The 24,641-nt window shown below is 39.8% G+C and overlaps 1 protein-coding gene across 1 annotated transcript; it reads right to left on the bottom strand.

The window, feature by feature from the left end:
* Positions 1-146: 146 nt before the first annotated feature.
* Positions 147-23,576, bottom strand: bmi1a (BMI1 proto-oncogene, polycomb ring fingera). The gene is given in 23 exon segments (XM_078790491.1): positions 147-1,067; positions 1,841-1,921; positions 2,148-2,246; positions 2,324-2,363; positions 2,450-2,564; positions 2,650-2,697; positions 2,788-2,843; positions 2,924-3,020; positions 3,095-3,222; positions 5,929-5,958; positions 6,702-6,757; positions 6,892-6,945; positions 7,008-7,064; positions 7,130-7,190; positions 7,277-7,447; positions 7,668-7,779; positions 8,082-8,295; positions 16,522-16,650; positions 16,771-16,833; positions 17,750-17,839; positions 17,955-18,028; positions 22,685-22,736; positions 23,429-23,576. Coding segments are annotated over 17 exon segments (1,692 nt in total). The 5' UTR covers positions 8,221-8,295; positions 16,522-16,650; positions 16,771-16,833; positions 17,750-17,839; positions 17,955-18,028; positions 22,685-22,736; positions 23,429-23,576; the 3' UTR covers positions 147-719.
* Positions 23,577-24,641: the final 1,065 nt, after the last annotated feature.

Consider the following 24,641-nt stretch of genomic DNA (forward strand, 5'->3'; position numbering starts at 1 on the left):
GGAATATATTCAAGAACATTGCAGTTTATTTTAAATAACCAAAATACGTTTATTGCAAAAAAAAATGTATTCACTCTGCGCATTTAAATCACCTTTCCCGCATAAAGACGTGTAAAATACGCTAGAACATTAAGACGTGTGACAATAAGTGTTAAGTGTAAAACTTTTTATTTAGATGTTTTATACTGTGCAACAGTAACAATACAATAAGTAGTCCATACAATCGAGCGAATAAAGGAATAAACGGGAGACGTGACGTTACTGAGCATGAAATATACCGGAAGCATCTTTCCATCACCGCAGATTAAATAGCAATTACTGTATGTTTTTTTCTATGTACATGTGGCTCCTAGAAAACCGTTTTATTACAAATTGTCCTTTTTAAAACAACAAAGTGAGACGTGGGCCCCAAAAAAGGCAGAACATAAAAGTGTCATCATTAGCATGCATTAAAATAGTCCAACCATAACAAACACCTTTCATCTGGAACTAAAATAGCACTTGAGTGACTTGGAATTCCAACGGGGGGGTAAATGCTTTCCGGTCAATCTTCGTTTCCGCTCACAATCTTTTAAAGCAAAATCGTCACGCCACTTCCGCGTTGCTTTTTATTTTGAAATGCCATGAATGCGCTACGGAAATGACATGTAACCATAAAACGTCAGAGTAGAAAGACTATACACTGGAACTACGGTGTTAGCTGTCGGCTCCACTAGGTGTCATCCGGACGAGGTGGACGTGCCGTTCAAGGACACCTTCCTGGGCTTGCCGCTGCCGTTAGTGCCGCTCAGCTGCGTGAAGGGGCGGCTCCCGGGCGAAGGGGCCACGGCCGGGGTGCCGTTCACGTTGCCGGGGCCGTGCGGGGGCTGAGGGAGCGGGGACTGCGCGGGGGTGCCCGGGCTCGGCAGGGAGGAGGACGTGGACGGGGCCCCCGCGGGACTTCCGGCTTTGTCGCTGGCCGAGTCGCTCTCCGGACCCGAGCGGTTGGAGCCCTCCTGCTGGGCATGGCTCACTTTCATCTTCTTACAGGTGGGCCGGACTCGGTACTGGAGGGGCAGTGGGCCGGTCTGTGGGGTCCCAAAACACCATGCCAGTCAACGGTAATACTTTACAGCGTCAAAATACGTTACAAATATGAATAATAATTTCACTAAAATTAAGTTAACCTTTAGTTAACCTCTTAAAGTGAAAGCCCCAGGCTGCCATCTGCTAATAAATTATGATTAACCATATGTAATATTAATATTAAGTTTAGGAAACGGCAAGGCAGGTCAGAGGAAGCATATGAATAATAATTTTACTAAAATGAAGTTAATAACCTTTAGTTAACTTCTTAAAGTGAAAGCCCCAGGGTGCCATCTGCTAGTACATGATGATTGTAGCAATTACCATATGTAATATCAATATTAAGTTTATGAAAAGGCAAAGCAGGTCAGAGGAAGCATACACTTACATGCTACAATGTCACTAGTTATGGCAACCCTGCAATATTAGTATATGTATTAGTATTTTAATTCTCTCAGCTTCATATGCATGACACTTCTGAGTCCCTGCTATTTCCCCTTCCATGTTTTTATGATAGCTTTCTAGTCAATATGAAAATAGAGGCAACGTTGCTTTCAATAACCACAGATTACACTATTACTACTGGGCATTGCTCTACATCCACTCTTTGGATTTTTTTTCCTTTTTGCAAGAAAAGCACAAGACGACCAAGACATCGGGACATTGGCCCCTGAACCAGCTCTGGGAAAGCGGCCGTGATTGCAGCAACTCCGCCCTCAGAGACTTCATCCCGACCACGACTGTTTACATGCACACCTCATGTTGTCTCACTCACCCTTCTCCAAGTGTAGATGTACGCAATGTCCATTAATGTGTAGTAATCTTTCAGGGGTTCATCTTCATACATGACTTCTACCTGCAGACACAACATGCAAAACCATTTTGGTAAATATATCAAGTCATATCAGAGAAATATTAAGGGTGGAACAGTACGCCATAAAAGGAGGCTTTATGACTGAAGCTCTTAGCTGAAAGCTGGGCTGCTTTTTAGCATACCTTCCTGTTCTTCACTTTCCATGTGTACCTCACTTTCCATGTGTACCACTCCACCCCTGGTAAATATTGCTGATACAACATCATACCTGGTAGGTGTTAGGGATGTCCATTTTGCTGCGCAGGAACTTCCTCAGATGCATGATGGTCATTGCTGCTGGACACTGCAGGTACCTTTTGTTTGCCATCTGATGTAGACCATACACACGTTGGTATATTAGTGATGGTGATCTGTGGCCAATAGGTACATGGTATCTCGGCTTACCTGGTCTTTAGGATGCTTGTCTTCAAGACGGCCCGTCAGCCTGCACACAGTCCCAATAAATACTTCATCAATACAACGACAACAAGAAGGTTTGTGTGATCATCTTAATCAACATGAACATTTTACCTGCAGGCGCTCTGGTCAAAGAACTCGATGGACAAGCTGATGATCTCATCATCTGTGATGATTCTCTTTTCTTCATCTGCTACTTCTCCTCGGTCTTCATTGGAGCCATTAGAAGCTGCGTGAAGCACAACACAGTTCATGGACTTTGGTGGAAATAATGTTTGTATGAGAAAATAATATGGGAATCAAAAAAATCTCACCTTCTACGGGGTGTTCTGCATAAAAGTCTCTTCTCCTCTTCATCTCATCTAAAGACAATACAGATTGTTTGAATATGTGTGTCCTGACGCAATCTTCTGATTGCGTCTTTATCTTAGTGGGGAAGCGAAGCATCTTACTTTTAAAGAGTCCTGGCACCAGCTTGTAGACGATGTCCTGCAGAGTTTTGTCAGACCTGCACACGGGAAGACAAACTTTTGACTTAACGGCGAGGAAGACTAACCGCAGAAGCAACAACAGACCATGAGGACTCACCTAATGTTGAGCAGAGGCTTGGTTTTGTGGACTTGCACGTCACAAATGGGACAATATTTGCTGGTTTCCAGGTAACGGACGATGCACATTTTGCAAACTGCAGCACAAAAAAACAAACTTAACGTAACACCGACTGTGTGTGTGTGTGTGTGTGTCGTCTGTTTTGCTCACATGAGTGCAGACACTCGATGATGGTGGTGGCGTCGATGAAGTAACCCCCGCACAGGACGCACATCAGGTGTGGGTTGAGCTCGGTGATCTTGATCCTGGTCGTCCGATGCATGGTGAGCAAAAGGAGGCTGATTGCATGCAAAGAAAGACAAACAAGCCATTAAATGAGCCATTTGGATGGAAGCTACTGATGCTGTTTGCTTAAACGCTGTTAAGGTATCATCATTTATGCTAATTGGAGCATCAGCAGAGGGGAGGCTCTCTAGGTGGACGCCTCATAAATCTCCACAAAGACTTCAATAATATTTTTAAGACTGCTGTCGCTATTACAAGAGCAGGGGTCACATGACAAGACTTCCAAACTCGGAAAAACACAACAGCAAACTTCGTATAATTTGATGTGCGTATTTTTTAAATCAGCGTTTTAATTCCTAAAAGAACAAGGGGTAAAAAAAATTTTTTACTTCAAATGAGGTTTTACACAAATACAACTCAGGAAATAAACGAACGAGTCCTGATATTTGTTAAAAACAACCTCACATGGGAGGGTAACCTGGGCGTTACTATGGCAACCACAACACATGGCGGCAGGAAAAATGAAAAAGACATCCAAGACGAAGGCAACAAGATAAGACAAGACAGGACGGAAGAAAAAATAAAACACGCATTCAGGACGACAAGAAGAAGAGACAACCGTGCATTACTTAGCAAACACATGCAGGCTACGCGGCTGCCATTTTGTGCCTGGAAAATAATCAACCCGTCTTCTCTTAAATGGGGCGTTTAGGTCAATTAAGGACAACATAAAAAGAACTTCCAGACAGGATTCTGAGAAGTGTGTACGTGTTTCTCCTCACGTCGATTGTAGACATGCGCAGAGAGAAGATTAACCGCTAAATGTATTTTTATAGCGCGCTAAAATGACATTGATTGCAACGCAGCGCCGTTTTTTAACACACGAACGCATCACTCGTAAGCTAGGAAAATTCGCTGATATACTGCCATTTTTTTTATTTCGCTGTAATGCACTTGAATGCAACGTAGCGGCTATAAGAGCTTGTTCGTGACACATGAACGCATCACTCAAAATGTAGAATAAGTAGAAACTCTGATTAAATTAGTGCGCCGTAATCAACTTGAATGCAGCATAGCGTCTTTTACTGATCTTATTAAACCAGGTGAACGCATCACGCGAGTTAGGAAAATTGGCTGATTCGCTGCAAAATACATTTTTTTAGTGCGCTGTAATGCACTTGAATGCAACGCAGCGGCACTGAGAGCTTGTTGGAGACACGTGAACGCATCACTCATACAATGGAGTATATTAACTACAAAATCACATTTTTATAGGGCGTCGTTATAACCTTGAATAGAGCGGGGAGTCTTTTTCTGAGCTTGCTTTTAACACATGAACGCATCACTCATAAGATTGAGCACATTAACTGAAAATGCGATTTTTATAGGGCGCCTGCAAATTAAGATTTTTTAAAATAAAGAACACGAATACAGCATTTCGTCTTTTACTGAGCTTGTTTTAACACGTGAACGTCTCACTCATAATGCAGTTAAGACAGTAACCAGCAAGACTTTTTAGACATGAGGATTAGACCCTGGAAAAATGCTGAAGGTTTAGACTTTTTTTTTTTACAAAAACGCCTCAGACTTGACTTAGCATTGACATATACATAGAAGAATAGCAACAAAAACACAGCAGACGTGCATCAAACAGCTTTATGTGCCTGCTTCATGACCAGTTAAGACAGTTAACATTATTTTACTACGTTTGCGGCAAGGGTGGACTCCAATTTGCACAACACATACATACACTCAAGGTCAAGAGTGGTCCCAATATTTATGTTGCTATACCTGGTCGAAAAAAACAGATTTGTCCTCACTACCAAAATGTTTACATGTTAAGCAAAAGGAGCTACACGCATTTGGGAGGAGAAGGCATCAAGTTAACATAAAGGATGTTAGATTATTAGCTAAAATGACGAGCCTGCGAGACCACGTTGAGGGCTATCATATATGAGCTTCCTTATGGCGATTATCATGAACAAAAAAGGTGAAAACAGGCACATTTATAACATCAACATTTTAAAAGCACCAAACAGCAAGTGCCCCGCCACACACACACACACACACACACACACATTTAGTAAGCTTTTGCAAGATCATTATTTCCTATAATGCCCCTTTATGTAAAATATGTTAAATAAAAAAGCAGCATATATGATGAATATGGCATATGACGGCGTAGGCTACATTTACAGCCCCGACCAAAGCACCTCGCGTCCTCCTAGTCCTCCAAGTTAAGTTAAAAACTCACAAACGAGAGCACCAACACGCACAAACAACACCACGCCGTGTGCACAAACACTCAAACATGCCGACCGTGTAGAATACGGAGGCTCAAAGCAAACGTGGACCCGTTAGGAACCGTTGGAGGACTCTCTGGTGCTAACACGAGAGCCCGAAGGTCCCCGCTTCAGCCGCAAACTGACACTTTCCTCGAACAAAAAGCAGCCAAAAACACGTCCTGTACACCGTGGAGGCATACGGGCACGTTGCTAAGCTAACCACCGTGGAACCCAGCCGTTCCGCGGGGCTTCAATTGGTTTTAAAGCCGAGATTGGAACCTATTTTCACGGACAGATCCGCCAAAAAGTAGACACTCACACACACACACACACACACACAAGGCTCCACGTCGCGGCTACACCGATGAAAGCTCAACATCCACCTCTGGATCGGCGTGAGAAGATCCCCCACCCCGCAAAAGAACCACACTATATCCACGCTTAGAGTAATGAAGCGACGCCGAGAAAGCCTACCTGTGCGCGGGGCTTCGGGGTGTCGTGCTGCTGGAGGGGGCGGCGGACAGACAATGAAAGTTGGGAGGCGATCAGCAGCGAATGAATCGGAGCCGAGCCGCCATCTTGAAGCAGGCTGCAGACGCTGTCAGCGGCCGAGGCGAGCGCATTTCACACGGGGGTAGGGGGGGGAAGGAACCGATACTGCCCTCCGTGGGCGACCCTGGGACTTTGTGAGGCGAGCACGGCGTGAGTCGTCCGGCTTGGGCTCGGGTCCGGTCCACACTTGGTCACCGCAACTTTGCCTCCAAAATAGCCCACTTAGCCCCCCCTCCTCCTCCTGAGTGGAAACGCAGCAGCAGCAGCGGTAGTAGTGTGTGCGTGTTTGCGTGTGCACGCTCGGTGGAAACTGACACCGTCCCCAAAATGGCTTGTACTTGGACCCGCCCACTTTGGTCACATGACCCACCCTCTTAAGGGAGCGTTTTGAATTATTGTCGGAGGTTACTTAATCACTCCACTCCGTCGACATGACGTCCGGCGTAAGAAGCATTTATATTCATTTTAACACACGACAAACACTTTTTAGATATTATTTACAACAAAAGCAGCTTTATGGTGTCAAAAGCTTCACTTTTTAGTCAATTTTGAAACTAAAATTCAACGTATATGTTGGCCTGAATCCTCATATAAACGCTTGTGTTTGTCACAAATGAAGACGCTAGCATACCATGTTTCCATTTTTATTTCAAATACCGACATTCATAACAAAAAACACACAAACACAGCATCACATCTGACTGGCTTTCTCTGCACTCTTTGCCGCATCTTTCAGCTTCCCAACCATGTCCTGAAAACACAACATATATTTCAAAAAGCATTATTAGTAATATCTTAACAAAATGCTAACCATAAGCGAGTATTAAGTTAGCTTTACTGCAATGGCATCGTGTCTCCTGACTTTTAAGGTGGACCGGTACAAACCTGCAACTGCTCCATGGTGCAGGTGAAGGTGACATCCTCTGGACCACCTTTATTCTAACACAACACTTTCAATTAGATTAAATCCACAGAAGGAAACACAAATAATGCACTTTTACCTCAGTATTCAGTGATATTAAGTAGAACGGCTCGTTGACCTTATCCAGGAGTGAGTTCTGCAAGGGAAATTAAATGTCAGTTGGGACTTTTTAAAAATCTATTTTGATTTTTTTAAATATACCTTTATGTGATACTGCAGGCGCCATGAAACATCAGTAATGTGAGCTGGTTGTCTTCCAATGCTAAGAAATCAACATAAATGACAACAGTTTGATTGGCTTGTCAATGGATAAAAGTAGGTAAAACATTAAAAAAAATAGTGTAATACCTTGCTAACAAACCTTCCAAGTCCTTTCTGTGCTTCTGTAAAATAAATAAAGTTTATTCATGATAATGGTGCATGTATTTTAGATTAGTATGTTGTGTTCAAATCACCTGATAGCAATTGTAGAAGACGTCTATTCTGTCTGCACTGAATGACAGCTCCTCCAGACTAGAGCTGCAGGGACATAAAACAACAATAATGCCCATTTGTGTACAGCATTACCAGTAAAAAAAAACTACAGCTCATTCGCAAAACACACACTTCCAAATATTAGCCGTTTTGAAGCACATGTGTTCACACTTGGCACCAAAACAAAAAGCCTTTCACAGCTCATTGCAAATGAGCACACGATGATTTGCATAAGATCACTAAACATGGAGTTGTTAGTCCAAACCTGATGGTGGATTTGTCTGCGTTTTGCCTGACCGCCTCCAGGATGAAGGTGACGACTGCGGCGTGTATCCTTTTCAACAGGACCGGGTCGACTTGCTTCAGTTCGGACTCATCTGCAAAAATGAGGACGGAACCCGGAAGTGACGACAAGAACACGAAGCTACAGATTGATGTATAGGACCGAAATCAATGATTTGCATTCGAATGGAATATGTGTGCTTTGTTTGTAATTAAAGCGCTATTAATTAAACATTACTGAATAATAACCACCGAAATCATACTAGACCCCTGAAATATGACAAATAAGATCTATTTCGGGGTTTAACAGGCAAAGAATGAGCTGTGTTATGCTAGCGGCTAAACCGGAAGTACAAGTAGTGGACTGGAAAAAGCAGCAAAGAGGCTCGCAGCTCACCCAGTACCGTCGAGTCCCTGCTGGAGGAGAGCAGGGAGCGGAAGGAGACGTCCACCAGCACCGGGAAGCCGACATGGTCTACCGTGGACGGCTCGGCGAGAGACTGTAGTCCTCTCTGTACGGACTCCGACAACTCCATTTTGAAAGAGGGGCGTAGCCAGTTGAGAGCACGTGACAAAGCATCTGACGAGAGGAGGGGCGGGGCTAGGAAGCGCTTGCAGGGAAAATCGATAATAAAACCAACTTTTTTATTGAATATAACAATATTTAATTGAATGAAACAACTCTTGAATAAGAATAAATCAATACAATCACAGGACACAACATTAGGTACATCTGCAAATGGCATTTCAATGTAAAAGCATGGTTTTCAATGACCAATATTTCTATGTTGAGTCCTCATAGAACTGAGGTAACCAAAATATTACTGATTTTTTTGGGGGGGGGGGTTAAAAATTAACGACAGGTTGTTTTTGTAAAATTGTGTACCCAATGAACTGTCACGTGTGAAACCGATGCTGAATGGAAATTCATTTTTGTCTTCTTGGTTCTTATTGGATAAAAAAAAACTGCAAATAATATGCATGATTCCCCCCGTGAAGCTACACGTGATGGTTCAGTCCACTAAATAAGCAACCTCACCTATCGAGGTGACCTCTCACTTCGTGTCCAAAGTCCAATTTTGCATCACATGCGCATCTAATCTGCGCCAAAAACGTCAAGCCTTGCACTCAGAATTTATTATAAACATATACATCCCATATTATCACAACATTGGTTCAGATTAAATACACACATTGACTAAAATCAACACTTTAATTAAACAAATAAAATGCCCTAAATATAGACAACAAATATGAGGAAGCGACGGAGTGAACTCATCCCCTTTAAGGGTGAAAAACACCCATTCAAAAATGCGACATGGTGTTTATAATTAACAATAACGACCGCTTAAATAGCAGAAAATATCATTAAATATGTATTTTTTTTTACACCCAGTCCAGGGTGTACCTTGCCTCTCGCCTAAAATCAGCTGGGATAGGCTCCAGCAAACGATAAGCGGCATAGAAAATACATTAAAGCAATATAGGGTGAGGAAAAAAAGACAATTTTCACCGATATTTCTACAGATTAACTACATGGAGCTTTTATTGAAATATGTATGTGGATATATTTGAGTCCATTCATTCATATTTTTTTTGCAATGCACTGATGCTGGGTGCAAAAGTGGCGCTGTAACTGACTTTTTAAAAATCGAGTCCTTGTCATTTGCACACCAGTACAAGAATCAACAAAACGCATTAATTTAACATTTATATACTTTCTAATGTCTAGTTATTTAAAAAAATGCAAATTAGCTCTCAGCATAATATAGATTACAACCACAAGGAAATAACATGAATGCATGTAAAAAATAAAAATAAAAAATAGAAAAAATGTTTAATTACTGGCATAATTTTGGGGATCATCTGCATTAAAAACATACATGCCATGTTTAAGTGTATGCCTAATTAGCATCATGGCTGTTAATGAGGTTAAGACTACTTAAAGAGATTAAAACTATATTATTGGTGATTCTGTGTTAAAACAGTCAAAGTTTCGCTCATTTTAGTACATAAAGTAGAACGTGTAACAAATACAGCTTTAAATATAATCTATAAGTGTTTACATTGGCTTTGTATAGTGCTGAACATGTTTTTAAAAACGCGATATATTGTTTTTTGCAAGTTATAAGACTTCGCCGTAGGGTGAAGTGCGCAACTGTGTCCGCTGGGTGGCAGTGTTGAGGCGTGTGGAGAAGAAGACCACGGGAACAAAGAAGAAAGGGCGAGGGAGGGGAGGGGTGCTTTTTGTGTGTGCGTCCGTTATGACGACACATATACGTGGAAATATATATCTATATAATATATAGTTCATTTATTTCAGCAGTTCCATTCAAAAAGAGAAAAATATAAAGTGAAATACTTAAGAATGTATTACTTCATTTGCAATTTTAACAATAGTAGTTTATAGCTAATACAAATGATGATAAAATGTGGGGAAATGTCAATAATTTCATATTTCACAGTGTAATTTGTACTCTAATCAGAAAAATAAATGATCTCCTTTGTATCTTGAAATTAAATAACCTTTGCACCATATTCTAATTCTAGTATATAAGCTAATATATGGGAATAATTAGACAATTTATTGCTCATTTGAATGCATGTGTACATTTTTGACTATACGGTATGGGGCACAAATGTTGTACATACAATAAATAGAGCTTTAAATAATTTTAGGCTCCATGTGACTACACTATATTTCACTTTTTAATAAAGAGAAATGTAGCATTTTATTCAAATAATTACATAAAAAAGCAAAAGGTGTGTAATCTGCATAAAAATATTTAGAATGGACAAACATTATTTATTTATACACTTGATGAACACTTCATATTTTATTTCCACGTTTTTACTTTATTTATTTGTTTATACAATTTTTATTTTTATCTACTAAACTGCTATTTTAAAAAAATACATAAAAATACAAATGTATACTACATTTAGAAATAAGGTCATTTTTTATTTTAGTTTTTTTTTTATTTAGTTGCGTTTTAAAGTGTGTTCGTGTTCCCCGGAGCCCCAGCGGCTTCAGCCAGCTGTTCCTGCCCCACTCAGGCCGGGGAAAAGCAGCTTCCTGCCGGCTGCTGCTTCCCCCAGTGGCCGCTAACGGGAGCTCGACGCTGGAGCAGCAGCTGTTATTTATTTATTTATTTTAATTTATTTTTTTATTATTATTCCACAGCGATCTATCGAGCGACTTGATGGATAAACACATGGACTAAAGTCATAATATTTTTTTAATATTTTTGTTGTTTTTACGTTGTTTTTTTAAATTTTTTTCACCAAGTGACGTCATATTTCTGCATCAATGCTGCATTTCAAGCTAGCATGTACCTTTGTTTTGGTCTGAATGGACCCTGAAACTGTTTATTACAAAGTCAACCAGGTTGAATTCATATTTTTTTTTACTTTAATATGGAAGTTTATTTTTGGTTTTGTTTTTTAAATCCACTTTTTTTTAAAATCCAGTGCCACCTACTGTAAAAAAATATGTATTTATTTAAAAATAAGCTTACCTTTATGGTCCATTATAGCTATTTTTGCTTTTTTATTAAGTTTAATATTTTCGACAACATGTCACATGCCGAATAAAAAGGAGCTGTGGTCCCTAAATGGCCCCTAAGCTGCACTTTGAACACCCCTGTCTGACCGGAATCCTATTCAAGTGATCCATGCTATACGAATTCAATCAATTCTTAGGAATATAAATAATAATTCTGAGTAATTTTGAGTATGCAAACAAAGGGTGTCCAACATGCCGTTCGGGGGCCATTTGTGGCCCGCATGTTCCATGTTTCTGATGCTATGTAAACATGGTGGAAATGATCCCACATGCCATTAGATGGTAAACACTTTACAATCAGGCACCACGACGGACGGACGGACGGCCTGAGGCTTGCTGGTTTCTTTCTACTAAAAGTGTGGGGTTAAGAGGAGGGGGGGGGGACGCAGGGGGGGTCTTAACCCTGGATCAACTTTCATGTGTGCATGTCCCCTTTGTTTCCATCAAGGCCCTGCTTCTTCGCCACGGGACCACAAAATGGACGACTCAATGAAATATATCGGATTCTTTCACTTCAGATTCATTTATAAAAAATAAAAAAAAGACGCAGGAATGTTTATTTTTGTATGAAATCTTATTTTTTTTAGCTAATTAAAGTTAGTTTTCAATACATTGTTTATATTTTATATGTCTTTTCCAACAAAGTACAGTAATTGACGACGAGTATTAGAAGTACACATGTACTAATTCTACTTTTTGTATGAATCCAGGTTGGGAATATCCGGAATGGTCCTAGTAGGATGATTCCGACAGTATACTAATCCGGTAATAGTGAGATGGAATGAAATAATTCCAAGCACATGCACATGTTGCCTGTAATAAAGACGCTAACATAGCGTTGTTGTTGTGTAGCTAGGCCGCGATGGCCGCCGTGTGGAATGAGCACAATGCCGCACACAAAAGAAGCCCGTCGAGACGTGATGTGGTGGTGGTGGTGGTGGGGGGGGTTGTAAGGGGAGGGGGGGTGTCAATCTTCACCTGACTGGTAGCCTATTATAGGGTGAGAGAAGACACAGAAGAGAAGGAGAAAACGGCGTTTCCATTCACCGTCACGATTAGCAGCCATTATGGAAGCCGTTCGGATGTCGCGGTGGATTATTTCCGCAGTGAATTGACCGATGAGTACGGGGGGAACAAACACTACGTTTGATTTCATTTGCGAGCCTTTTCCGTCATGCCTTGATTGATTGGCTGCTACGCCGATTTCTTTATTTCTATTAGCGGCCTTTCTTTTGTTTGTGCAATAATGTAGCATAAACACTTATTTATATACATTATTATATGTGTGTATGGCTCAGGGTAAAGCGGGGTGGGGGTACTGGGGGGTGCAGCCTGATCCATACTAATGTTCATTGATAGGAAAATCAATGGTGCATTGATCCAAGACTTGGCTCTAGCAGTGCGGGTCTGCAAAGGGGGAGGAAGTGTGAATACTAGAGGGAAGACATGCAGAATGAGGAAGGAAAGGATTAGGCAGATGGAGAAAGAGAACAAAAAAAAAAAAAAAAGCTACCCTGCAAGCCACTCTGTGTGTCCGCTAATGTCAGAGATGAGATCCGAGCCAAGGTGTGAAGAACCTGTCGTGACCTAACTACTCTCTTTTCTCCAATTCTCTCTCTTTTTTTTTTTAGAGTGTAGCTTCAAATAAGGGAAAAAAAAAGGAGGGAAAAAATCAATTTTCCCAGACCTCTAATGGAGGTCTAAAAGACGTAGACATATTTTCCTTTGATTACCTCCTGGAGACTACTTGGCCAGCCTTCAAAGCTAGCATGCTACAACGGCCTCGCTCATCTGACTTTTTTTTTTTTTTTTTTTTTTTTTTAGGAGGAGGAGGTGCAGAGCCTGGATGCTTCCTCCACTCAGCTCCAATCAGCCATTGAGGTGGAGCTCTAAAAACTCCGACATGATTGCAGCTAAACGTCCAAAAAAAAAAAGCCGTTTGGTTTTGTGGAGTTATATAACTCTCTTGGATTAATAAATAAAGCTTTTTTCCATTTGGTAAAAATGAATCATTTATGATGCATAAAAAAAAGAAAAAAACATTATTAGAGAAGATAGAGTGCTATTATGTCATATGATGTTCAATTTCCTGTGCCGCGTTTGATTATTATTACATTGCTGATTGAAGTGGACGTTCAGCAGCATGCTGACAAATAAAGATTTGCTTCGTCATGTAGGATTTTAGTAGGATTTTGAACCAGAAGTGAAGTAATAAAAGGTACCCTAACCACTACTCATTAGTTCCTTAGTAATAGTAGTAGTATTTTTGTGTACCTTAATGTAAAATGAGAGCACCCGAACTTCTTCAGACATGCCCCAGTTGGTCGCTAGCCAATCACAGGGCACATATAGACAAACAACCATTCACACTCACATTCATACCTATGGACAATTTGGAATCGCTAATTAACCTAGCATGTTTTTGGAATGTGGGAGTACCCAGAAAAAAAACACGCATGCACGGGGAGAACATGCAAACTCCACACAGAGATGGCCGAGGGTGGAATTGAACCTTGGTCTCCTAGCTGTGAGGTCTGCGCACTAACCACTCGACTCCTTCAAACTACAAAATTTCATTTTACATTTTTTTTTTTTACTGAATAAGACATTGTGTTAAAAGTTGAAATACTCCGAAAGTAACTAGCGGGCCGGATTCAAACACTTGATGGGCCACATGTGGCCCCCGGGCCGTAGTTTACCCACCCCTGCTATAGACACTACACCAAACATCACGATCCATTCTTAGACCCTGAGGTAATTGAGCTCTTCCAGTCGGCGACCTCATCCCCATACCATCTTTTTCCGGCCAAGAACTATGGACTCGAACTTGAAACACTTGCTTACAAACCGATTCAGGAAGACCTACAGTAAATATGACGGTTCAATAAAGCCAATAAAGACTCATATTTTGGCTAGCTAACAATAAAGTTAAAAACAAGTACATAGTTTATGAAGATGTTATTTCGCGATGCAGCGTATAGCTTAAACACAGTTAACACTGTACTAAGACCCGCTTACTTGTAGGCATACAGGGAATGCAATTAAGCACGGATGTCTGTATTAGATATTGTTTGTATCTGGAATAAATACTCTTGTTTTCATATATTGGTTTGGTTATTTAGTACTCCGATATCCTTAATACGACACCCATTTTTGTCCTCACAACACGAGTCTGTATGCTGCTAGACAGCTAGCAAACCAATGAAGAAAACTTGCTTTATGAAAAAATAAGTAAAAATAAGTGGTAACTGAAACATACAGAAAACATAAAATAAATTCCAATACTGTTCATGTTGCAGGCTAAACGCACATCGGCTAACAGTTAGCTAACCCACGTACAACTGCAAATGCAAGCTAGCAGTAGCATGAAGCTAGTGAACTTGACAAAACAAGTACAACTTTTGAAATAGCAGAAGCATAAGTCCTTTATACACCAATATACTTATATATACTTATAAGGAGATAATTTCCTAAGAAACAAGCGTTTAGAGCAACTTTAGTGTCTTTATGAGGTTTCCCGTTTCGTTTCTGCCGTGAGGCTAGCCTGCTTTTCACAGAGAAAAAAACGACAAAGCTTGTCTAAATATCGAGAGCACGCTCTAGTCGCCCAAAACGATTACCTTCTAGAGACGATGTCTCACTCTGTAAACTTTTTAACTTTTTTAAACTTAGCGTTTTTAACAATATTTATGAGAACTTTTAGCTATTTATTACTTTCATTTTAACTAACTTGTGAAACGTATGGGGCAACACGGCGGTCGAGTGGTTAGCACGCAGACCTCACAGCTAGGAGACCAGGGTTCAATTCCACCCTCGGGCATCTCTGTGTGGAGTTTGCATGTTCTCCCCGTGCATGCGTGGATTTTCTCCGGGTACTCCGGTTTCCTCCCACATTCCAAAAACATGCTAGGTTAATTAGCGACTCCAAATTGTCCATAGGTATGAATGTGAGTGTGAATGGTTGTTTGTTTATATGTGCCCTGTGATTGGCTGGCGACCAGTCCAGGGTGTATCCCTGAATTTAGGGAATACTGGTCGGGATGTAAGGGATGCAAGGTGGTAGGGCCCATCAGGGGACTAGTCAAACAAGGCGGCCTTTAGGTGTGCTAATAATTAAGCTAACTGTACAGTAGCTTTGTGTGTTAAAAACACATTTGCTGTGGAAACTGCATTAAAAATCACACACAGGTTTGCAAAAACAAATTAAACGTTACCCAAGGATTTAGTTTTTGCTTCTTCCTGCTCACCCCCCCCCCACCCCCCTCTTCTCTTTGTGTGCTCCCTCTCTCTATCTGGGCCTGAGAGGTGAAAGTGGCTTCCATGGTAACGGCACACTCTGTTTACGCCACGACGTCTCACTTCATCACAAGCTGTCGATGGCTATGATTTGCATGCGACGACCCTCCCACCTTTTGCTGGTGCCAAAGCCCCCCCCCCCACCACCACCATCACATATAGTTCATACAGGTATTTACAGGTTAACTGTCATACAATTGCCTTTTAAGGTGTTAAATTCCCCAAAAATATATGTAAATGTAATCACTTCCTGATCCCAATTTACACTGAAATTAGTAACAGAAACAATGATTAGGATTTTTTTTTACCACAACCCGTCTCCTACAATTAGCAATGTGTGTGTGTGCACGGAGGGATGGGTGGAGTGGGGGGGTTGCTCTGGCAAGCCGGACCCCCTGCAGGGCAGAAAGGGTGGGGAAAAATGGATTCCATACCAGGAAATCCATTAGGGCAAGGGGCCTTGGCGGGGCTGGCATGCACGCACAGAGCGGCCGACGTGTCTTTTCGGAAAATATCCTCATTAAGCGTGATTCCTAAATGACAATCAGTAAGAAGCAGCTCGGGAATGCATAATCACATTTAATTGCTGACAGTTTTTTTTTTTTTACTAGTTAGTGAATTAGATAGGATTGCTGAGTGTGTTACTTTTTTCTCTTGAGGAACAGCGGAAAAAGGAGGAAGAGGGGTCGGGAAAAGAGAAAAAAGGAGGAGGAGAAGAGCTTAATTTGCACGTATTAGAGAGGGCAGGATTTTTCATTAAAAAGAGATTGAAGTTGATATATGCCTCTGTTCTCCTGACACACTGTACTCTCTGATTGTGTTAAGTCCTTGACAGAACAAAGGATCAACCACCCACCCACCCACCCACCTCCCTTTGCTCTCACTTTCTCTACCTCTCTGTCTCTAACAGACATTCATAGCCGATTGCAGAACTGCAAGAGAGAAAGGCAAAAAAAAAATGTCACATCACCCTCACCTTGATGTGAATTCATGTGTCCTTACAGTGGAAGTGGCTCTGACATCCCTTGTGATGCTAGCTGGAGGTGTTCACTCAGCGGCCGTAGCATTAGGAACACCAGAAGACTCTAATGAGATTGAGCAACATCTGAAAGGAACCATTATGAACAATATGTATACTGTGTATATATATATATATATATATTATATATGTATGTATACACATCAATAAGCAATGCACTGAAAAACAAAAACACACAGTACCTACCTTTTGGTGGGAAATGGTGAGAAATGACAAAACATTAGGTACACCGGCACAATCAGATGAAATCTAAAATAAAAAAAATATGAAAAAAATCATAAAAATTATTAAAAAAAATAAAAAATAAAAAATGCTATTATCATCACTGTTTCATTTTGCTGTGTAATAAGAATAATAAAATTCAATAAAAAATAACAATGAAATTTAAAAAATTATATATACTGTATAAACAAGGGGTGGGCAAATATTTTATTTTATGCTTATAATTTTCCTTGAATTATTTGTCCAATTGTATCTGTAAAAGTGTTATACAATTAGCTGTATGTTCTCATGTCAATTTTTTAGGAGCACTTTAAACATCCGACCACATCAAACTACTAGCATGTAATGTAATTTTACAGTTTTGTTGTTGTTTTTTTACGAAATAAGACATCCGACTTGCAAGTCATGTTGCCAGTTTGTATGTTAAGAGTTGAAATACTTAGAAAGCAACTAAGGGGCCGGATTCAAATGATTGGTGAGCCGCATGTGGCCACCGGACCGTAGTTTGCCTACCCTTTAAGGCAACAATTTATTCATTTTATTGTTCATTCATTCATTTATTTTCTACCGCTTATCCTCACAAGGTTTGCGTGGGTGCTGGAGCCTATCCCAGCTGTCTTCAGGCGAGAGGCAGGGGTACACCCTGGACTGGTGTCCAGCCAATCACAGGGCACATATAGACAAACAACCATTCACACTCACATTCATACCTATGGACAATTTGGAGTGGCCAATTAACCTAGCATGTTTTTGCAATGTGGGAGAAAACTGGAATACCCCGTAGAACACACTCTCCACACAGAGATGCCCCAGAGTGGAATCAAACTCGGGTCTCCTAGCTGTGAAGCCTGCTCACTAACCACTCGACCACCATGCAGCGCTAATTTAATTGTTAATGTGCTGTACTGTAGCATTTTTATTGGATATGATTGTGCAAGTGTACCTGGAAAAGTGTCCAGTGAGTGTAGGCGGCTTCTTGAAGGAAGTAAAGTTGATCCACACACTTCCTGTCGCCCGGGGCCGCATCCCGAACCTGCAAGAGAAGCAATAATAAGAACCGTTTCTTGTCTATTTGTGATCAGCCATTTTGGACACACATCAAGCGCTTCCTTTTTGCTTTGTTTTGCTTTTTTTAAATGTCGTTTTACCTCAGGCTGCGTTTGTCATTCCACGCTGAAGTGTTATACCTGACCTTTGACCTTAGTTAGCACAGCCCACAGACCTGTTTGGCGCAAACACACACAAAAAGGGGGGGATATTGATTGGCAATAGATAGATAGATAGAGGAGGACGGGTCTGATAAGGAGGCCATATTTGATGTTTGTTGTAGAGCTAGAAGTGAGATGAAATCACAATGAGCAGCCTGCCCTGTCCTTGGCTTCGTCGCCACTTGAGGCTTTACGCGAGTTTAGAGCTTCGGCTTAAGGGACGACGCCAGACAAGGGGTGCCCGGTCTGCCCCCTGTGAGAGCCATTGATTAACACGGCCTCTAATGTTATTCAAGGGCGGGTTTTTTTTTTTTTTCTTCTTCTTCCCACCGACCATGTAGAGCTTTTAGATGCCTCTCTCTAATGACGAACCTTTGTATTTGCCATCCTGTCTGCTGAAAGGCATCAATACTTGTTTGGAGCCTCAGAAAAGATGATGAACAATGTATTCAAGCATACATACAAGAGTGCTGGAGGGTGTTACAAGAATAGGTCGTTTAGAATTGCAGTTCCTTAAATAAGAATCATTACTATATGAGAACACACCATAAAGCATAAGCAATAAAGGTTCCTATGACTACAAATGGAGTGCTGGTGACTGCTCAGGATGATGATTAGCTAAAATTTTTAACTAAAATAATGAACAATAAATAACTTTTCCATGTTTTGTTATAGTTTGTTTATAGTATTAAATCATTATTATGCATATAATAAATTCATAAAATATTACTTCTACTCCTTTAAAAAAACATTCATGTAAATCATACATTTTAAGTATCCTTTTATATTTTTTTATAGTTTGTTTATAGTATTAAATCATTATTATCCATACAATAAATTCATAAAATATTACTCTTACTCCTTTAAAAAAACATTCATGTAAATCATACATTTTAAGTATCCTTTTATAATTTTGTATAGTTTGTTTATAGTATTAAATCCTTATTATGCAAATAATAAATTCATAAAATATGACTCCTACTCTTTTACAAAAAACATTCATGTAAATCATACATTTTAAGTATCTTTTTATATTTTTTTATAATTTGTTTATAGTATTAAATTGTTATTATGCATATAATAAATTCATAAAATGTTACTCCTACTCCTTTAAAAAACATTCATGTAAATCATACATTTGAAGTATTCTTTTATTTTTTTATAGTTTGTTTATAGTATTAAATCATTATTATGCATATAATAAATTCATAATATATTACTCTTACTCCTTTACAAAAACATTCATGTAAATCATACATTTTAACTATCCTTTTATAATTTTGTATAGTTTGTTTATAGTATTAAATCCTTATTATGCAAATAATAAATTCATAAAATATTACTCGTAGTCATTTACAAAAAACATTCATGCAAATCATACATTTTAAGTATCCTTTTATAATGTATTAATGAATAAACTTACTATATCGTGCTTGGAAGTGCAAATTAGCGCTACACATGAGGTGCACCTGTGCAGCAAGAATGTGACAAATATGCTAAGTGCTTGGCACATGTGCACTAAATGTGTGTTCACATGTGTCAAGCCCTGCAGTCATACTCGCACTCTCTCCGACGCTGATGGCGGATGCTTGTGGAGCCACGCACAGGTGTGGCGCGTCCAATGGGCAAGGTGTGGTCACGTGACAAGGGGACGACCCATGCATGCATGCATGCATGCATGACAGGCTGTCTGTGCTGGCCAGTGTGCGCACGGTCTCAAGGGTCAGGAGATTATGTCGACAAAAGGTGCACCTGGTGCTTTAGATTGAGTTTCCCCCCCGCAGACCCCCGCCAACGCTTTTCCTGCGGCCATTCCCTAACGTCACCCTGGGACTTTTAAAAGATTATCTCAAAGAATGGCACCGGTATTTAAGTGTCATCAGGTTAGGAACAAGTGAGGAAGTCTAATGGAGAATGTGGGCTGATAACAAACACGTCTTGTAGTTCTATGCTGTCTATTCTTGGGTTTTGTTGTTGCATCAGATACATTTTGACTTTTTAGAATATTTTTAAGCCAGTGGTCAAGTGGTTAGCACGCAGACCTCACAGCTCGGAGACCTGAATTTGATTCCACCCTCGGGCATCTCTGTGTGGAGTTTGCATGTTCTCCCCTGTGCATGTGTGGGTTTTCTCCGGGTACTCCGGTTTCCTCCCACATTCCAAAAACATGCTAGGTTAATTGTTGACTCCAAATTGTCCATAGGTATGAATGTGAGTGTGAATGGTTGTTTGTCTATATGTGTCCTGTGATTGGCTGGCGACCAGTTCGAAGACAGCTGGGATAGGCTCCAGCACCCCTGTGACCCTCATGAGGATAATCAGTATAAAAAATGAATGAATGAATGTAACAAGAATGTAGAAACATGTGACATCTATCAGCCAATCATATCATAACCCCATAATAATGGCAACAAAAACCTATAATCAAAAAAAGACAGATGGATGGATGGATGGATGGATGGATGGATGGATAGATGGATAGATGGATAGATAGATAGAATGTAATAGTAATGGATTATATTATTATAGTGGATATATTATATGGATATATAGTATAATGGATATAACAGATATCTATATAAAGCAAACAAAAAATAGACTAAGCAGCAGTGTGTGTTGTGTGGCTTTAGTTACACGTCATACACACACACACACACACACACTACACCAGCCGTATTGATGCTTTCACAGGGACACACCTGTTTTGAACCCCTAAAAACTTTACAACCACCTGTTATTATTCTAATATTTCACGTAGTCAATGACTCCGTCTCTGGTCGTTGATAACTGTGAAGCTTTGGGTGGATGTGTGTGTGTTTCTCTTGTGGCTGTATCATTTGTGAACCCTCCTCCACTCCTCTCTCTACTCCTAACTTCCAAAACACACACACTGACCTTCCCTTCCAGCCCTGCAGTCTCCAGTCTGCATAATAAATGAGGCCTGTGGATAGGTGGAAGAAAAAGGGGGGGGGGGTGCTCTCTCTCTCTCTCTCACACACACACACACACACACACACACACACAGACACACACACGTGCACATATTAACGACGGACTGTACCGTGATAAAATCCAGGCTGCATACCATTTAACAGCTGTTGCTATTGGGAAAATCCCTCTTTTCATGCTTGTTGTAGCTTTTTAAAACTAAATCAGCAAATAAATACTTGAGCTAAATGCTATAAGAACGGCGAGCGTGCCAAATAGTGGCTATAAAGTGTGGCAGTAGCTTGGCCTTGCCAAAAAGTGACTAACACTTACTGTTGAACAAAAGTATGCAGAAGTGTTTATGAATAATCATTATTACCTATTTACAGCAAAATAGTTTAGTTTATTTTTTCCGTGTGTGTGTCCAGCTTTGTGTTTAGTTTCATTTTCTGTTAGAAGGCTCGGACTTTCAACAAACTTTTAGCGTCTGTCCCTTTCGTTGTTTACTTTTTGTCACCGTGTATTTTCCTATCAGGTACTTTTAGTAATCCCACTCGCCACGTCATGCTTCAAATTTTGCAGATTCACTCTATTACGGTTTTTCAAATACACTTATTAATAAATCATTCTGTTTCATGGTTGAATACGGCTTATTGCTAATATAGAAATGCAAATTTAAGCTAATTATATGTATTTTTTGCCTAAATTAAGCATTTCCAAGCATACAAATGGCTAAATTAACTACAATACATATAAGGCATTCAGAGGAAACATTCAAAGATGATATGTAATACTCTACAGTGGTCACTAGGTGTCAGCAATGTTACTGGAATAATAACAATAATCCCTAAAACTTGCTACAGTTGCATAAGCCAGCTAAAAGTCAACCCTAGACATCTCTTCCTGCCCCCCCCAACTCAGCTTCCTAGCACATGTCTTAGCCATGCCTTATGTTGTTTTGTTATGTCTACTATATCGGGTGACTATAGGGGTGCTATTTCAAGGCTAGAGGGCTCTAATAGTGTGAGAAACAGTATTTAGAAGGTAAAAACTGGTTATATATATTTCATATCTTTGTTGAAAGTAAAATTAACATTGAAAATAAACATCGCACGAAACACAAATAGACAGCAATGCACTCACACTTGTCGCTACGGTCAGTCAACTGCATTTATCATTACCCTGTCATCATCTGTCATGTGACTTCTAGCTCCACCTCCAACTGCACTGCATTATTCACATAGTCACCAATAATACATAGAAGCGGTAAATTACACACACTCCTTCATTCACTCACACGTTTGTACAAATATATATATATAATATTGTCTACGAGAGAGCGTGTAATAGTCTACTCCCTCCTGATTTTTTATGAGCTAATCAGAAAACGACACATACACAGGTGGGTGCACGGAATCAAATGAGCGGATTTCTTAATAATATGATATGCATGTGCTGCTTGATGAATACTAAAATCAAATTAATCAACCTGACAATTCTGGCAAAATGGGGAAATAATTAATAACACATCCTTCCGCCCGTTGTTAATACATACAGAGTCCCTCCTCGGCATGCTGGTCTGGGAACAGTTCATACCACACACACACACACACACACACACACACACACAGCCAATCACTTGGAAGTAATTATCAGTAATGATCTGCTGGTGACTGATCTATTTTTACCTGATGATCAAACCATGTCACATCTATATCCCGTCACATTCATTAAAGGCTTACATTCATCTCTGCCAGCGCCATTTGTCCACTGAGATCCTCAGCGCTCCTCTCACTAGGATGCAAGAATGAAACACAACATTAATTGTTTATGTACGTTCTCATAAAAGTACAAAATTTTCTACAAAGATCGTTTGAAAGAGGAAAAAATTAAAAACCTATAAGGTTTTTTGGTGAGTTGAATTGAATGGATACAGAACTCAGTGAGCTTTCTGTTTGGGGGTCTTCACTGTCCTAATGGAGACAGCAGGTCGCCATGACAGACAGCAGCCATACGTCTTACTCATAATCCTTTCAGTGAAATAGAATCTAATCTTTAAAAACACACCAAGAAGTAATCACAACAGAAACATAACTGGACTGCTTTTTAAAAATAAAAATAATAAGAATTTATTAACTCCGAGCTGAACGCGAACTCATTGTCAACAATGCTAAGGTTTATTTTCGCCATTTTGGATTTAAGCAGAAAATATACTTAAAAGTTAACGAGGTTGTTTTAAAACGTTAAACCGCTATTTTGATTTATTTAGGGTTTTGTTAAGTGTTTGTATTAAAAATGACAGACGACGCCAGGAAAGTTAGATAACTAACCAGGAAGCTACTCTTGTCCTCGCTGTAAAGCTGCATTTCCCTTTCAAAAAGGGGGAAAAGCAGACGCCATTAAATCATTTAACAAAATCATATTCCTAATGTTTTAATAGATATTGAATTAAAGTATACATTTACATGCTCTTATCGCCAACTCACAGGTTATTTGTGGGGTTTTTTCACGAGTCGATAGAGCGAGTCGCCGTCAGCGGGGGAATGACGGGAAGCTGGCCGAGGAGGGAGTCACTGCCGTCGGCTGGCGCGTGGGGGAGACACCGCTTCTCGCGACTCACACTGAAATAGGATTGTTTATAGAGTAAAAAGACAAAACGCACAGTAAATGTGAAGATATTCATAAAACACGTTTAAATTGAATTGTTTTATTTATTTTTTATATATTTCACCGTGTAACTCTTGTACAGGCTTTGTACCAAGCGTTTGAATTTAGCCCTAAATACGTACTTGTACCATCAGCACTTGGACTATTATTTAACATATCTTGTTGTTTTTTTAACAATAAATCTTTACATTGCTTTATTTGGTAAAAATGTAATATAGAATTTATACATTTATTAATATTTTATGTATTTTTTATATTTTGAATAAGACTGTGTAAACTTTATATGGATGCTTCTCCCTCAGTAATGCTGTTTTAAATAGTAACAGTAACACATTACATTTATTGATATATGCAGACTCGAACCCACTGAACAATAACGTGAGAAAAAACATCAAAACTCACCAGAGTATGCTACTTAAGAGGCTGTAAACCAGTTTTTTATACTGCTGATAAGCTCTGGTCCTTCCATTCCCATGTTGAGACAGCTAGCTCGCTAGCTAGCTAACTTGCCTTGGTTTTTTCCGATGAACCAATCAGAGAATGGAAAAATGCTGATGTTATTGTAGGCCAGCTAGCTGGCCCTATGAGGTAAATCTGGAATCTGACTGGTTAAAGAAACAGCTGCATTGCTAATAGAGGTTAAGTAACATTTGCCAGTACTATTTATTCTAAAGACCCCTGGCAGATTTGACTGACATGTCAACACAATAGGTTTTCTCATTACTTTTAAGAAAAGTACATAAAAAAATATGACATGTCGTAATCGATGAAATTTATTTCCGAGACAAAAAAAGAGCTCACTCCGTTCATGCCGTTGTTTTATGGAACCAACATCAATGTGGTGAAACCAACTCTCTTCCTGTTTGGTGGTAGGAGATGAGAAAAACAGACACATATGCACATGGCGATATATATTAAGGCCGGTAAAAATATTATAATATTATAAATCTAACATACACATACATAAATTAATACAATTTCACGGAATAAATACTATAATTTCTATTGTAAATGTAGATCAGTGCTTTTAAG

Source organism: Doryrhamphus excisus, linkage group LG5 (genome assembly GCF_037039965.1).
Source record: "Doryrhamphus excisus strain RoL-2023G ecotype Guam linkage group LG5, RoL_Dexc_Guam_v1.1, whole genome shotgun sequence".
Taxonomy (NCBI): Eukaryota; Metazoa; Chordata; class Actinopteri; order Syngnathiformes; family Syngnathidae; genus Doryrhamphus; species Doryrhamphus excisus.